This window comes from Aythya ferina (genome assembly GCF_964211825.1).
Source record: "Aythya ferina genome assembly, chromosome: 2".
NCBI lineage: Eukaryota > Metazoa > Chordata > Aves > Anseriformes > Anatidae > Aythya > Aythya ferina.
The window spans coordinates 3,341,448-3,356,252 of NC_140297.1; the positions used below are offsets into that span (position 1 = coordinate 3,341,448).

A 14,805-nucleotide genomic window follows, 5' to 3' on the forward strand; every position below is an offset into this window, starting at 1 on the left:
TGCATTGGTTTTCCTTTTAGGACATCCACCACCAACTATTACTTGGCTGAAAGAAGAGTCTCAGGAAGACATCCTGTGGATCAAACCAGATACTCCTGGATATAAACTTGCCAGCTCAAATATGCATCACAGTCTAATCCTGTTGGATGTTAAAAAGAAGTACAGTGGAGCTTATACATGCATTGCTACCAACAAAGCTGGCCAGTCCATCTGCACTGCCACCCTAGAAGTTGCAGATGGTAAATTTTTCTTATAATAATGACATGTTCTCCATATTACCTTTCATACAGGTCCTAGGAGTATGAGTCATAAGGAAAATAATCAAGTCATGACCAAAATAAATATGTTTTCACAAGATTAGCTATGACTTTGCTTGCCTTGCAGATGATGATGCTCTTAAATTTTATAATACTGTTTTTGATTTCTGACTCTAGCTTCAATTAAAAGCAGCATCCTTTCTGTATAAGCAGAAGACAAGTATGAGAAAGAACTACATTAACCACACACACACAAAACAAACAAACAGACAAAAAAAAAAAAAAAAAAAAAAAAAAAGCAATGTAAAATAGCTAGAAAAACTCATCATAAAATATTTTAAGATGAATATTTCAGTCTGCTAGGATATTTTGCATTGCAGAGTTGCATTTAGGAATCCAAGGCAGACAGAATTATTTGATTCCACTATTGCTGAGCTTTCCTTAACTTCTTTCATGTTCCCCGTAGTAAGAGGATGGGGAAGTAAATACAGTCTGAGAGTAGGAGCAGCACTAGGAAGGACTTGGAAGCATTTTTGTTTTATCCTTCCTTTCATCCCACTTTTTTACTGTACTAAGAGCTACAACAGAATAGCTTGAGCACTGTAGAGAAATGGGACAATCGTACATCTTTGTATACAGGGAGAGGAACAAAATGTTTGCATCACATAAGTGGGAGTATGTATCTCAGCTCAGGAGCTACTAAGAAAGCAGATTCACCATGTCAGTATTCCCAGTAGTCCATGTCTAGAAAATGTGCCTAAAATAAATATATAAAAAGACCATCCTATGTCTTCCATCCTGATGATAAATCCTAATTTTGCAGTGAAAGAAGCTGAAGTTCTGACCCAAGAGCGCGTGATGGTATCAGAAGCCATAATGACCACGCTGGGGTAAGTGGCTGGCCACCCATGCTGAAGTGGAACAGTGTTGGTGTCATCCTGCAGAAGTTCCCAAGTCACTTTTAGGCAGTGTTGTACTTTGGACATGTTGTATATGTCTCACCACCAGATTTCACAGAATCACAGAATCACAGAATCACAGAATCACAGAATTTTCTAGGTTGGAAGAGACCTCAAGGTCATCGAGTCCAACCTCCAACCTAACGCTAACAGCCCTCCACTGTGTGTGACAGAGGGCTCACTGGTCTGGTTGCTGCAAGGAAGCTGGAAAGGATTTTGGTAAAACAGTGAGAAGTGAGTGGCTTAGTACCTACAAAAAAGAGCCTATTTCCATTGAGGATCCTGAACACAGATTTTGAATACCAACATCTGTAGTACTGACCGTTGACTCTTTATAACTCATTTTTCCCATCACTAAAATGGGACTATCCCTTATAGTTCTTGATATAAGATATGCAGATCATTCATTCATGGACACTAGTAAAATAGTTTGAGGCCCCATGAATGAAGAGTCCAATAAATGCTGTAATATCAGTGTCAGACATTTCTTCCTGATTATCAAGGAAGACAGGGATAAGGGACAAAAAAATATTTGGTTAGGACCATATAAAAATCTTGTTACTTTTTCATCCTCTAAGAAGAATGCCAAAAAAAATGCAGGGTAATGCGCTTGCTAACAATAAAATACACTGATGCTTCACAAAAATAAAATAAAGAAAAAAAAAAAAAAGAAAGAAAAAAAAAAGTATTAGATCAAAAAGGTCTGCTCACAAACTTCTCACTTAGAAATGCCCCTAAGATAACCTCTTGATTTGCAATACTTGGCCTGGTTATTAGGGAGGTACATTCAGAAAACTGATATCCACCTAAACATGCTTTAGCTTCTAGAATATACCTAGCCTACAAGCATTGATCAGTCTTCCTCCAGAGCGTGAATTTTCCATCCTAGGAGTCAGTTTGCTGTCTGGAAGTGTCTATCTCCATTGATGACAAAAGGGACCTAATCAAAAAGCAGAGGACATGTGTCCTGGTTGGACTAAGTGACACTGGTCTGTAACTTCCAAAAGTTTATAGCTGGTATTCCTCTATAAATGTTCTGTTTGCTATATGATAATCTTTATAATAGTTGATAACTTTCAGCTGAAACGTAATTTCATGAAAGCATCAAGCTTGCCTGTTAGCGTTCAGGTTTTACGGCTGATTTTAGAGATTACCTGCACGGGGATTTTGGTGTGAAGCAAGCTGCACTATGAATTCAGTTGGTTCACTGCAGCATCTCCCAGGGGCTTTGTTAGGCATACTTAGAAGATACATGGTTTATCACTGTCTGAAAATGGAGTGAGCTCTCTCCTGCTTTCTGTGTACTAACAGAGAATTAGGGCAGATCGGTTTGTGCAATGAAAATTTATATCCTTGATTCGTTTGCGGTAATTTCTTCACATAACCATGCTCAGGTGCTTCACTGAAAGATTACAATGAATAAATAAATAAATGCCGATACTCTTTCTGTAGAGGCCTGGTAGAGCATTGATTTTCATTGTCAGAAAACTCGCCCCAATTGCCACAATTTGACAGAAGAGGTGTTGTCTGACTCCCAGAAGCACAGGAATAGCAGAGATGGTGCATTCAGGACATTAGTGTCTTGACAGAGCTGTGGTTTTGGAAAACACCACAAGCATATCTTCACCAGATGCAAGCAAATGGTGCTGGTTCTTCACTCCTGTGCAGCCATTTTCAGTCAGTATTGACAATGCAGTCTCCTGCCCCTTTCCCATGAATGAGCTTGGTGCTAATAAAAGCTGTCATTGTAGCATGATTCTCTTTGAAATCAAAATTCCTCCAGTAAGAGCTGTCAGCTTGTCCACGTGGCACCTGAGAGACAGAGGTTACTCTGCAACCCATTTCCCAAGCACCCAGGTCTTATCAAGTTACAGATTTAAAGTAAGTCAGGAATAAGAATTCTCAGGTGGGATTTGGCTCAAAGGTTAAGACAGCCAAGTGTTTGTGCTTGTATGAGCCTGGTGCTCCAAATCTTGATGTAGCCAAAAGGAATTCAGACAGTACAAGCTGTAGGATATGGAGTGATTCAACTGAGCCAGTGCTGGTGTCTGCTTTTAGGGTGAGCCCTCTGACACTGATCTACTTCAGTGACTCCCCAGTTGTGTTAGATAGCAGTGGAGGTGTTCTGGATAAACAGCACTGCCCAACACCAAGCAGAGTCCTAATCAAGCTGTTCTCAGCCTTCATGCACAAGTTGTGAGGAGTTGTTTCTCCATTAGATTTTCTTACTACATGTTTCATTTTAACTTCTAACTATGCTTTACTCTCTTTTTTTCAGAGCTGTTCAACCCTCTGAAGGTAAGGGAAGTTATTTTCTCTCACCTTCTTCTGTACTTTACACCTACAGCTGAGATTGTCTATGTTTTTCATGATCACCACCTACTTTTGTCCTTCTGTTCTCTTGTAACTGTCCAAAATATTGGAACTTTTTGGGACTGGTCTCTGTTCAGGGTTATTTTTTTTTTTTTTTTTTGTGAAGGAAATTCAAGCAAACAATTATAAAAGCAACAGAAGTGAAGAAACTTAGACCTTCGTTCCACAGAAGCTTTTGTTACTTAAAAATGACTTTCCAATACCATATTCAATGCTTAATAGATTTTTTGTTGTTTCCAGGAGATCTTGAAGCTGGCAGGGAAGGTGTACCCAAAACCCCTATTTCATTAGCTGATGTTGGAACAGAAGAGTTCTTCCAGAAACTCACCTCTCGTATCTCAGAAATGGTATCTGCAAAAATAAGTCAGGGTAAGCAACCTGGCAATCACAATTTAATTAGTTTAGAAAAATATGAAGTCTTTGTTATCATTTGGTCTTTAAATATCAGTGACGTTTGTGAAGCAGGTTCTGAGACAGCCTGCATAAGCATATGAACATTAGTAAATGTTTAGTACAAAGAATTTTAGTAAGAGCCCATCCAAACTAACGTCTTAGTCTACAAATTTGAAGAATAAATAAGCTACTACAATACACTGAGATGGCTAGTGTCCATTTTAGGCATACAATGTTTATTGTAAATAGGATTAAATGTGAGCTTTGGAGTGTAGAACAAATTGTAAAAATGGAAGAAGTTCATTTTGAACATCGTAGGTGCTTTGATTTATTCAGATATGCATCACTCTTGAGTAAGAGAGGAATTCTGCTTTGAAGACTTCCTATGTCTTAAAATTTTAGCTCAAAATGGGTTTTAAAATCTAGTCAAGGCTGAAAACTTTGTGCATAGCTGTGCGGTAAATCAAGGACTTGATGAATTATGTGAAAAATATCTGGTTTTGTGCATTGTGTATTGATTATCTTACCATCTATTTATTTCCATGTAGTAAATTTTTATCTTGAAGCAAAACTAGAGACATACCTCTCCTGCAGATATTCTTGCAATGCAGTAACAATACATGCAGTAGGCACATAGCCTTATGCATTAAAACATCTCAGTTTTTTACTCAGTCCTATATATCAGCAGGATATCACACTAAATACTGCAAGTGCTCTTCTCTGGCAATGTTTGTTTTTTAGGACACTGAAAGTTGTTACAGATTTGGTTCATGTTTAAATAGGAGATCTTAATTTCTTACTTTTGCGTTGCTCTGCTTTTTAGCTACACTACGAGTGCCAGGTGCAGAGAGCGATGAGGAGTCAAAAACTCCCTCTGCATCTCCTCGGCATGGACGATCCAGACCTTCATCCATTGCTCAGGAATCCTCATCTGAATCTGAAGATGGGGATTCCAGAGGAGAGGTATGATACCTTTATGGGGAAGTTTCATACAAGGAGAAAACCTTACACTAGAATGATCAGTCTCCTGTATTTTAAGGATCTCCAACCCCTTTGGGGATGTACCTCACTTCAGTAGGTGCATTTAGTAATAAAATATATTGGAACTGTGATGCAGAGAAGAGAATCAAATTCTCATGGCTCACCGTGGGATCTTGAACAAATTGTTCAAGTCAACATGGTCAAAACTTAACCATTTATTTATTTAATACCTTTTGTTTTCACCACTCGGCTTCAGAAAGTCAGAGCTTGATTTTCTGTGGCCTTGGTTACAGTTGATCAGAATGGTAAAAACAGAATTTAGTGTAAATTAGGATGGTTTTGAATGTTCATTTCAAAAAGTTTCTGAAAAGAAAAAAGAAAAAAAAAAAAAACCTTTGGCAATGTTGGCCAGTTTTGACATTTTCAGGACCATTCTTTTTCCTTGGGAGCAAAATTCATTCTTTAATCATGTAAATCCCAAATAGCTTGGATAGTTTTGAAAATATGGCTTAAGCCTCCTTGAAACTGTGTCCAACTTGCAAAAAGCAAACAGTGATTCTTTTTGCCATAAAGAGGCTGGGAAATAAAACATTAAATATAGATAAACACTTGTGTTCTGCTGGTGTTACTGTATTCACTTTTCAGAGCTCAAAATAACTGTCATTTCATCCACACAGATCTTTGATGTCTACATGGTCACAGCTGACTATGTGCCGGCTGCACCTGACAAGGAGACCATCACTTTGAAGGAAGGCCAATATGTGGAAGTCCTTGATTCGGCTCATCCTCTGAAGTGGCTGGTCAGGACTAAACCCACAAAATCCAGCCCATCTCGGCAGGGTTGGGTATCTCCAGCTTATCTGGACAAGAAATTAAAGGTGACTCATCATACTGTGTTTATTTTTATGTAAAATTACGTGGGTTTGTTGCCATCTATAGTCATTGCTTTTGCATGAAATAATTAGTGAGGAGGTCAATGAAGAGGTCTGCAAAATGATTGTTTTTTTTTGCATGTTACGATTAGGCATTATTTGGCTGTGTGTGCAGGTGTGCCTGGGTTTGAAAGAGCATCTTTCAGCAAGAAAGGAATTTCACACTGCAGCTTTAGAATTTATTGAAAGTGACTGTAAACACATGAGGGACATTTCTCAGTGTGTGCTGATAAAAGGACTGTTAACTTAAGAGAATATATATTTTTTATTCTTCTGTTTTAGTTGTCACCAGAGTGGGGATCAACAGAAGTTCCTGAGTTTCCTGGAGAATTTGTTTCTGAGGATGAATATAAAAGGAAACTAAGGTAAGGTCTTGCCTTTTTTTTTTTTTTTTATTACAACTTTGAGTCTTGCTGTTTTTTGAACTAACGTGAATGTTGGCATTGAGGTACCTTCTGCCAGAGTTGCCTTTTTTGTTCTTCTGAGATCTGACACCTACCCTTTCTAAGACTTACAATGTTTGAAGTCTGATTTTTGCCATTTTCAGCCAAATCCAGGCAATCTAAATTACTTTGGGTGACTTGAAAGGTGGATAGGAGGATTTTAGTGATGGAATACTGGTGGTTATTTCACAAAAACAAACAAACAAACAAACAAAAAAAAACCTTAAATTTTGGTACTTCTGTTCTTTAGGGTGCCTATATGAGGATGATGTCTAAAAACAGTGAAAGCTCCCTCAGAAGACCAGCTACAACCTTGTATTACTTTCCTGTAGAGCAGCACTCTACTGAATGTGCAGTCACAGAGATATTTGCTTTCTTGGTAACATAATGTAGCAATGAAGTTGCTGCTGTCTGCTTTACATAAATCCTTTCATCACTCATGTTCTGTTTCATCTGCCCTAACAGTGGATATCTGTAAGGTAGAGGTAGTTGGCACACCATGAGTGAGGTTGTCCAAGTTCCCTTTATGGCCAGGGAGGACCTAGTCAACACACTCCAGGGAGTCTATTACTCTGATCAAGTATCTCTTCATTAGAGCCTAGAAGTCTTTTAACATGTTGAGGATAATTGTGATGATCTTTTTTTTTGCCTGTTTGTCTTCCCTTCAGTGTTCTTATTCAAGAACTATTGATCTCAGAAGAGGATTACATTCAGGATCTACAGTTCCTCCAGACTCATCACCTTAAGTACACTGAGGTCTGTCCCAATGTCCCAGGAGCTGTTGCCAGTCAGAAATCCACCATCTTCAGAAATATTGACGACATTGCTCGCTTCCATTCCAGGTAGGCATTCGCATGAGCTGTCATTTGAGACCAAAGAATGGCTCACATGGTGTCAGAGATAGAGTAGCTATGGTTACTGTGAAGGATGTGGAGCATAGGCAGTGCCAAGGTGCAAGGGAACTAATAAACCTTTTGGGGTGAGAGATGATGGCATAACTTAAGTCAGAGCACAGGCCTGGGACTCCATGATACCCCTCAATGCTTCAAGACTCCGTGCATCCAGCTTACTTTTAAGATAACTTAATTGTGTTGACCTGAGATTGTTCCTGATCTAAAGATCTGGCTGCTGGGGCTGAGTTCTAGCCTCAATCCACCACCTTCTCCTCAGGTGTCTTTTGTTGTTTGCTTCCACAGTGTCTTCCTCCGAGGCCTGCAGAAATGTGACACTGATGATGATGTGGCCATGTGCTTTATTAAACATGAGGCAGAATTTGATAAGTACATCCAGTACCTGGTGGGGCGGGTACAGGCTGAGTCGATTGTTGTAAGCAAAGCTGTCCAGGATTTCTACAAGGTAAACAGTAACCAAAGTACCTGCTGAATGTGCATCCTATAATCCACTGTGTCATGTAGTTATTAATTACAACTGTGATCCTGAAAAGAATTATTAAATATTTTGGAGTAAAATAATTGCTACATATGATACTCTGCGTTCACTGTCTAGCTCTCTCCAGTAGACACAATGAATGTGTGAACATATTTACATATTAAAGTGGTAGAGGTATCCAATTTTGGAATAGTGAGATAGGTCTATGAAAGGGCATAATATGAGCATTTTTCAGAGAGTAATCCTTTCTATTGCTGTTTATAACAATATTTTCTCTTTTTCTTCTATGTACTTTTTTCAGAGATACACAGATGAAATTTTATCTAATGAAGATCCCTCACATCCACTTATCCCACCACTGCAGCACTATCTGGAAAAACCCATAAACAGGATCCAGCAATATCAGACTATTATCAAGGTGAAGAGATTTTGTTATATGCTTATTTCTGATAGGCTTATATTCTGATTTGTGCAACCCATGGGGGAACGAAACATTTTTATTTCATGTTTCTTGGCTTCCTCCTGATGTAACTACTGTCAAAAACTGACTGAATAAGTTAAGGCAGTAAACATTACTGGTGATGGTGCTCCCTGAATAGGTGTAAATCCAGATGGAGGTTCACAGTCTCCAACACCACAAATTTCAGCAAGCCTTATCTGAATTAAATTTAAGTAGATGCATACATGTATATACATGTATAGATAGGTATGTGGATAAATGTATGTGTATAACAGTTTTGTTATAAAGATAAGTGATTTCCAACGTTCAGGACACTGAAGTACCAATTTTCCTCACTGTTTTTTGTATTGACATGATAGTACGATTAAATTTCTGTTTCTGAAAAGCTTTTCCCCACTTCCCTGTTCTACTATCCTGAAATATTTCAGCTTTTAAGTTTTCATCTGTCCTGCTATCCTAGGTTCTAGCCACGACCTCAGGACAAAGCTTCAAAACAGCATTTTTCTGTAGGATTTTTCATGGGAAGCAGCACAACAGTATCCAGAAGGAAACTTGTCTGGCCAAAAAAATATTTATTTTAGGCTTACAGAAGTGAGTAAGCAGTGTGGATAGTTTGAAGAAGGATCAAATTAACTTTCTGATTTTGAACACCTGCCAGCACACAGACATCAAGATTTTAAGGATGTCTTGGAACAGACAGTAAGCATGGGTGCTTCCCATGCCTTCAGTGCTAAAAGAGAGACATGTGAACAAACATGAGAGCAAAAAGATAATTGCCCTTTTATACTTTTTCCATCCTTTCATATTTATAGATATAAAAAATAGCTACTCTTAATTTAGCATTGTCCCATGAATTTCTTGCCTTATGGTATTATCAGGATAAGCACAAGAGAAACACAATGGATACATTTATGATTGCTTTGGTGTGTTGCTTTGTTTATTGTTTATTGTTTATTGTTTTGTTTTCAATCACTGAAGCATGTCCGGTATTTGCTGCAACTTCATCTTTGTTTAATTACAATTGATAAAAGGAAAAGCCAGGCTGGTTAGTCAGTGAGGCTGCAGAATGGGTTGGAAAGCAGAGACTTTGGTAACTAAGCAGTGAAAGAATAAGATAAATGTTGCTCAGATGAAAGAGCTGGAACAGATACTTGGGAAACTTATTTTTCGAAGGAAATGCACTTTTTTTTATTCTGACCACACAGTAACATTTGCATCATTCGTCTACAGGAATTAATCCGAAACAAAGCAAGAAATAGCCAAAATTGTACTTTGCTGGAGCAGGCTTATGCCATTGTGTCAGCACTCACCCGAAGAGCAGAAAACAACCTTCATGTCTCACTCATTGAGAATTACCCAGGGACTTTGGAAAGCCTTGGTGAACCTATCCGACAGGTAACTGGAATTTCTCAGTCTGTGTTACGCTGGGCAAGTTACTTACTCTGACTTGTTGTATCCCCTCTCTTGCATGGGAATCAGTCTTCTACTAAGCAGGGTTTTAAGGCAAAATTACAGCAATCGTGAGAACATCTGGTGGAATTCAGCTGTCCACATTTAGTCATTCAATAAAAACAGTCCAGTGAATCACAGCCTAAGTGTGCTTGCTTCTCCCTAATGCTAGGGGGAACCACTAACTGAGCTGCTAGTGAAGACACATAAAATGAGTAGCTTTCTCTGGTGAAGGAAATCAAATAAGCATATAAAGCACCCTCATAACACACAGGATATAATTCTCTATCAGCATTAGTACTGGTGAAGTGAATATAACAACACATAGTGGTGGTTTTACCCTGCTGGGCAGCTGAATACCACTCTAGCTGCTCTCTCACTTTCCCTTCTCAAAGGAAAAGGGGAAGAAAATACAATGGAAAGGGCTCAAGGGTTGAGATAAGGACCCTGCTCCACACGGGGTCCCTCCCATGGGATTCCGTCCTTCCTGAACTGAGCCTGTGGGGGCTGCCCACAGGCGGCAGCTCTTCAGGAACTGCTCCCACACAGCTCTATCCCACGGGGTCCATCCCCCAGGAGCAAACTGCTCCAGCACGGGTCCCCCTGCTCCTGCGTGGGATCCTCTCCACAGGCTGCAGCTCTGGCCCAGGGCCTGCTCCTGCGGGGCTCTCCATGGCCTGCAGCCTCCTCCAGCCACATCCACCTGCTCCACCGGGGGCTCCTCCACGGGCTGCAGTGTGGAGATCTGCTCCATGTGGGACCCATGGGCTGCAGGGGGACAGCCTGCTCCACCAGGGGCCTCTCCACAGGTTGCAGAGGAACTTCTGGCTTGGCTCTGGCCAGTGGCAGGTCCCTTTTGGATGCAGCTGGAGCTGGCTCTGGTCTGAGATGGGGCAGTTTCTGGGCTGTGCTCATAGAGGCCACCCCTGCAGCCCCCCTGCTACCAAGCCCTTGCCACATAAACCCAACACACACTTAAAGGACAATGTAATGACAACCACTGCGTGCACACCTGTTGCTGTTGTCAGTCTGTTGTCATCACCATCAGCATGAAGTTGTCATCAGCAGCAGCATTAGAAACAATCTGCTATGCTGTAATAAAACAACAGTGCATAAGGTGAAGATATAACAATAAGCATTTGTTACCTCATTGCTGGAAAATGATGGTGAGATATCACCATAGTAATTATTGCAGAGTAACCACTATGTGCTCTTTCTTATTTTTCCTATCAGGGCCACTTCATTGTGTGGGAAGGAGCTCCAGGAGCTAGAATGGCATGGAAAGGACACAAAAGACATGTCTTCCTGTTCAAGAATTACATTGTGATCTGCAAACCAAAACGAGACACAAAGACGGACACCTACAGCTACATTTTCAAGAACATCATGAAGGTCTGATCACTACATCCCCACCTACAGCATTTCTCTGTCATTGAGAACTTCACATTTATGTCCAGTTTCAGATTATCTAAAAACAGGATTTTTCTTAAATTCTTTTGAGCTCTTCCTTTGCTTCTGAAAGTCTTTGTAGCAGAAGTAAAATGTGTCTGTCCCAAAAGTCTCTCTGTGAACCCTGTTAGAAATATGCCCAAAACCACCAGAAGCATGGGTGGATTTTTACTGTGTGTCAATGAGATTTACACATACAAGTGTTTACAGTTCTTTGTTATCTCACTGAGTTAACTGCAAAAGTGTGTGACATTGATATTGATTTTAGTTTGGGCGTATTTGCTAACATTTGGTCTTTGCTTCTGACAGTCCGTAGCAGTGGAAGTAAATTGGAGAAAATGCATTTTTTTGTCAAATGGCACAATCCCAGTGGTTCTCTTTACTGCTTACATCCTTTTTTCTGAAAGCAATTCCTGTTTAGAAATGAAAAGTTCAAAGCATTTGTCCATCTCATCTTCAGACATTCAGGGCTCAGATTAAAACTGCAAGAAGTTGCAGAAAGACTGAACTCCAGAAAAAGACAAATAAACAAGAAAACAAAAAGCCCTGTGGATTTCTTGACTAAGTGCAGCCAGGGCCTTCTGAAAGTCTTTATCTCTGTTCTCATGGTTATTTGCAGACAAAATTTATTTTCCAAGAAGAAAGGGATATTTTGTCTAGAGCGTGCCTGCTCTTTAACTTCTTTTCATGTAGTCCCTAACTATTCTGAGGTGTTGCTGCCAGCGCTGCACCACTGGATGTTATTTTCCTGAAATGTAATAATTGCTCCCAGGAAAATATTTGTTTGGTATCCGAAAGCTGGGTATACAAGGGAAAGGGTTGCAAAGTGGCCCTGACTTCTGTTCAACCAAAGCCACGTTGCATGCAGTCTGACAAATCTTTAAAGGCAATGAAAATTAGTTTTGTTTCCCATTTTACTGTTAGAGCATCTAATATGCTTTAATAGGAAGGACATAACTAACATCCATGGAAGAGGGTGCACACTGGCACAGGAGACATGGTGATGGTTAATAGTTGCTTTAATTTAAAACCTTTATTGAAGAGAGTTCTGTTTCACAAAGGCTAGGTCCAGATCTGAACTGTGCTAAACTGTGGGATTTCAGGTTTGGGGAATGCTCTGTCTGAAATTCAACCCTAGGTAGAAGAACAAAGAATTTGTTAACTTTCTTGTGTGCCTTCTGTAATGCAGCTGAACAACATCGATGTGAACGACATTGTGGAAGGGGATGACCGTGCGTTTGAGATCTGGCACGAACGGGAAGATTCAGTCCGCAAGTATCTCCTTCAGGCGCGTACAGTGAACATCAAGAACTCCTGGGTGAAGGAGATCTGTGGCATACAGCAGAGAATCAGCCAGCCTGTCTGGAGTGAGTATGGCCCAGATCAGCCCAGACTTCCTAGTGCTTGCTTCAGGGTGGTTCCCTGATTCAGGAAGGAGATTTTGTTGCCAGGACAGATAGGGTCACATGTCACCTCTTGAACTGAATTAGGGTTAGAAGTTTCCCACAGGTTAAAAACAAATTACATCACTGCTCTAACAACTCACATGACTGCAAGCAGTAAGCTTTAACTGGAATGATTATAGTTGTGTTAGGTCCTTTGCCTGAACTGGGGTAGGCACTGTTATCAGGATGGGACCATGGTTTATGACTCTCTTCATTTGCCATCAAGAGAACTGAGACTGTATACCATCAAACCATGTATGTGACAGAGGTTCCACAGGACCTGTACAGATATTGAGACAATAGCAGAGCAAACAGCTTTCTAATTACTCTGCAGTATCTGCAGTGCAACTGTGTAAAACACAGGCTGATGATCTGAGAAGAGCTGGCTGTCCCTGGCCATTTCAGCTGCTACCCCTTACGTGGGTTCCCTTTGATGGAGGATCAGAGTCAGATGCTGAGGTGGTTGCTTAGTTCCCTGTCTTCATATTTAGATGTCCTTGTTAATAAACAGAGTTTACTGTCTTCCAGCACAATAGCCCAGAAAATGTGCATCTCTGGAGGACAGACAAACATTACTGAAACTTCTAAAACACAAATTGCCGTTGGCACTAGAGATGTGTTCTATCTGGCAAGGATTACAGAAGGGTAGCTGACCACTGAATTTGGTGACAAAGGCCGTGTCCCACTGTAAAATGTCAAACTCGAACGGAAAGAACCTCAAGATTTGAACCTGAGCCCTACTGATATCAGTATAAAGACACTTGTTACTGTTGGATATCAAACCCTCTACTCTAGACATCTGGCTTACATTGTTGTACCTGGTCATGTAGATTTGCTTTGGATTTTTATCTTGTCATGTAAATCATTTTGTCTTTGCTGTCATTTAATATTCTACCAATTTCCAATCCACAAAATTTGTCAGCAGGGCTATTAGATATTTATTGTCCAGCTATAAGCCTGAAATGTTGTACTTTACAGCATAAGGAAATATGTCATCTTAAAATGCCAGAAAATAGTTGTTTTTCATGTATATACATTGAAAGCAAGTCCTGTCTGTTTGTTGTTTTGCTTTTAGTCAGGTATTCTAATTAAAAAGTCTATCAGAACAATTTTATATAGTTTTCTGTGGTAGGAATAAGTCAAAATAAAAGTCTCCTAACAAAGCACAGATTTGCTGTATGGAGACCAACAGAATATTAGTTTTAATGTCGAGGGTGTATTTTAATTGGGGGAATTGTTTTACCTGTCGCAGCTGCATGGTGTCTGAATAATGGATGTGCTTATTAAATTGTGGTCTAAAATACCTCCATATCAGCAACAAATTCATATTTCTTTTTGTTCATCTTTATAGCCAACAATGGACATTTGTCAGACTCAGTTTATTCTCAAATAAGCAAGGACAGCATTTCACCTTGAAAGTCACTAGCTGCTAAAATTTCTTACTCAGCTTTCCATCTGAACCTCACAGAACTGCAGAAATTATGCCTGTTATCCTACCTTGTAGCAGCCATCCTACAGACATTCTTTCCTCCTTGGGACTAACATGATTTTTCTGATGTTTCAGTACCTCCAGACTTTGAGGAAGAACTGGCAGACTGTACAGCTGAGCTGGGAGAGACAGTCAAGCTGGCTTGCAAAGTTACAGGAGTTCCCAAGCCATCTGTCAGCTGGTACAAAGGTATGAGAAGCAAGTCACAAAATGCATACTCCAGCCTTCTTTTCTGTGTACATTGCTCTGTGCTAAGCTGTCAGTGAGTAATATAAAAGCTGATCATCTAGAGATACCCAGTTCTAGCCTTACTGTTAGCTACTAAACCACCCAGACACAGGTAGTACAGATCTTCCTTTGAGTTAATACCCTGCTTTTCAAATTTATCTTTTAGTCTGTGTGAAGCTACATCTTGTTGCAGTAAAACAATTTCTAGGAAATGAACAACTTATTTATATTAGCTCAGGCATTTCTGTGTCATGGCACAGGCAGCACTGTGGACACACTCTTGTTCCCCAGCATTGCTATAATGCAGAGTAAACAACTTTTCTACAACTTCATATTTTTTAAAGATTTGTTTTACATGCTTACAGTCACTTTGGAAGTGGTCCTTTGGCTAACAAATAAGAGCTATAACTACACCACACATACTGTGAGAGAATTTCACTTTTAAATGAGGATTGATGATAAACAACATGCCCAAACAGTGATTTACCTACCGATTGTTTTGTAGACAGATGGAGACCTCATTCCTCAACTACTACTATCAGGTGCTGAAAGAGCAAA

The 14,805-nt window shown here is 39.9% G+C and overlaps 1 protein-coding gene across 15 annotated transcripts in view; it reads left to right on the forward strand.

Annotated features, from left to right (window-relative positions):
* OBSCN (obscurin, cytoskeletal calmodulin and titin-interacting RhoGEF) overlaps positions 1-14,805 on the forward strand; it is a 184,565-nt gene that overhangs the window by 124,627 nt on the left and 45,133 nt on the right. For all 15 annotated transcript variants that reach the window (XM_084509857.1, XM_084509867.1, XM_084509870.1 and 12 more), the window contains 14 exons: positions 21-239; positions 1,081-1,147; positions 3,495-3,514; positions 3,830-3,958; positions 4,806-4,945; positions 5,641-5,841; positions 6,178-6,260; positions 7,007-7,180; positions 7,535-7,694; positions 8,029-8,145; positions 9,418-9,582; positions 10,870-11,028; positions 12,275-12,452; positions 14,095-14,208. In XM_084509857.1, coding sequence (XP_084365983.1) covers positions 21-239; positions 1,081-1,147; positions 3,495-3,514; positions 3,830-3,958; positions 4,806-4,945; positions 5,641-5,841; positions 6,178-6,260; positions 7,007-7,180; positions 7,535-7,694; positions 8,029-8,145; positions 9,418-9,582; positions 10,870-11,028; positions 12,275-12,452; positions 14,095-14,208 — 1,926 coding nt within the window. The remainder of the gene's footprint in view (positions 1-20; positions 240-1,080; positions 1,148-3,494; positions 3,515-3,829; positions 3,959-4,805; positions 4,946-5,640; positions 5,842-6,177; positions 6,261-7,006; positions 7,181-7,534; positions 7,695-8,028; positions 8,146-9,417; positions 9,583-10,869; positions 11,029-12,274; positions 12,453-14,094; positions 14,209-14,805) is intronic.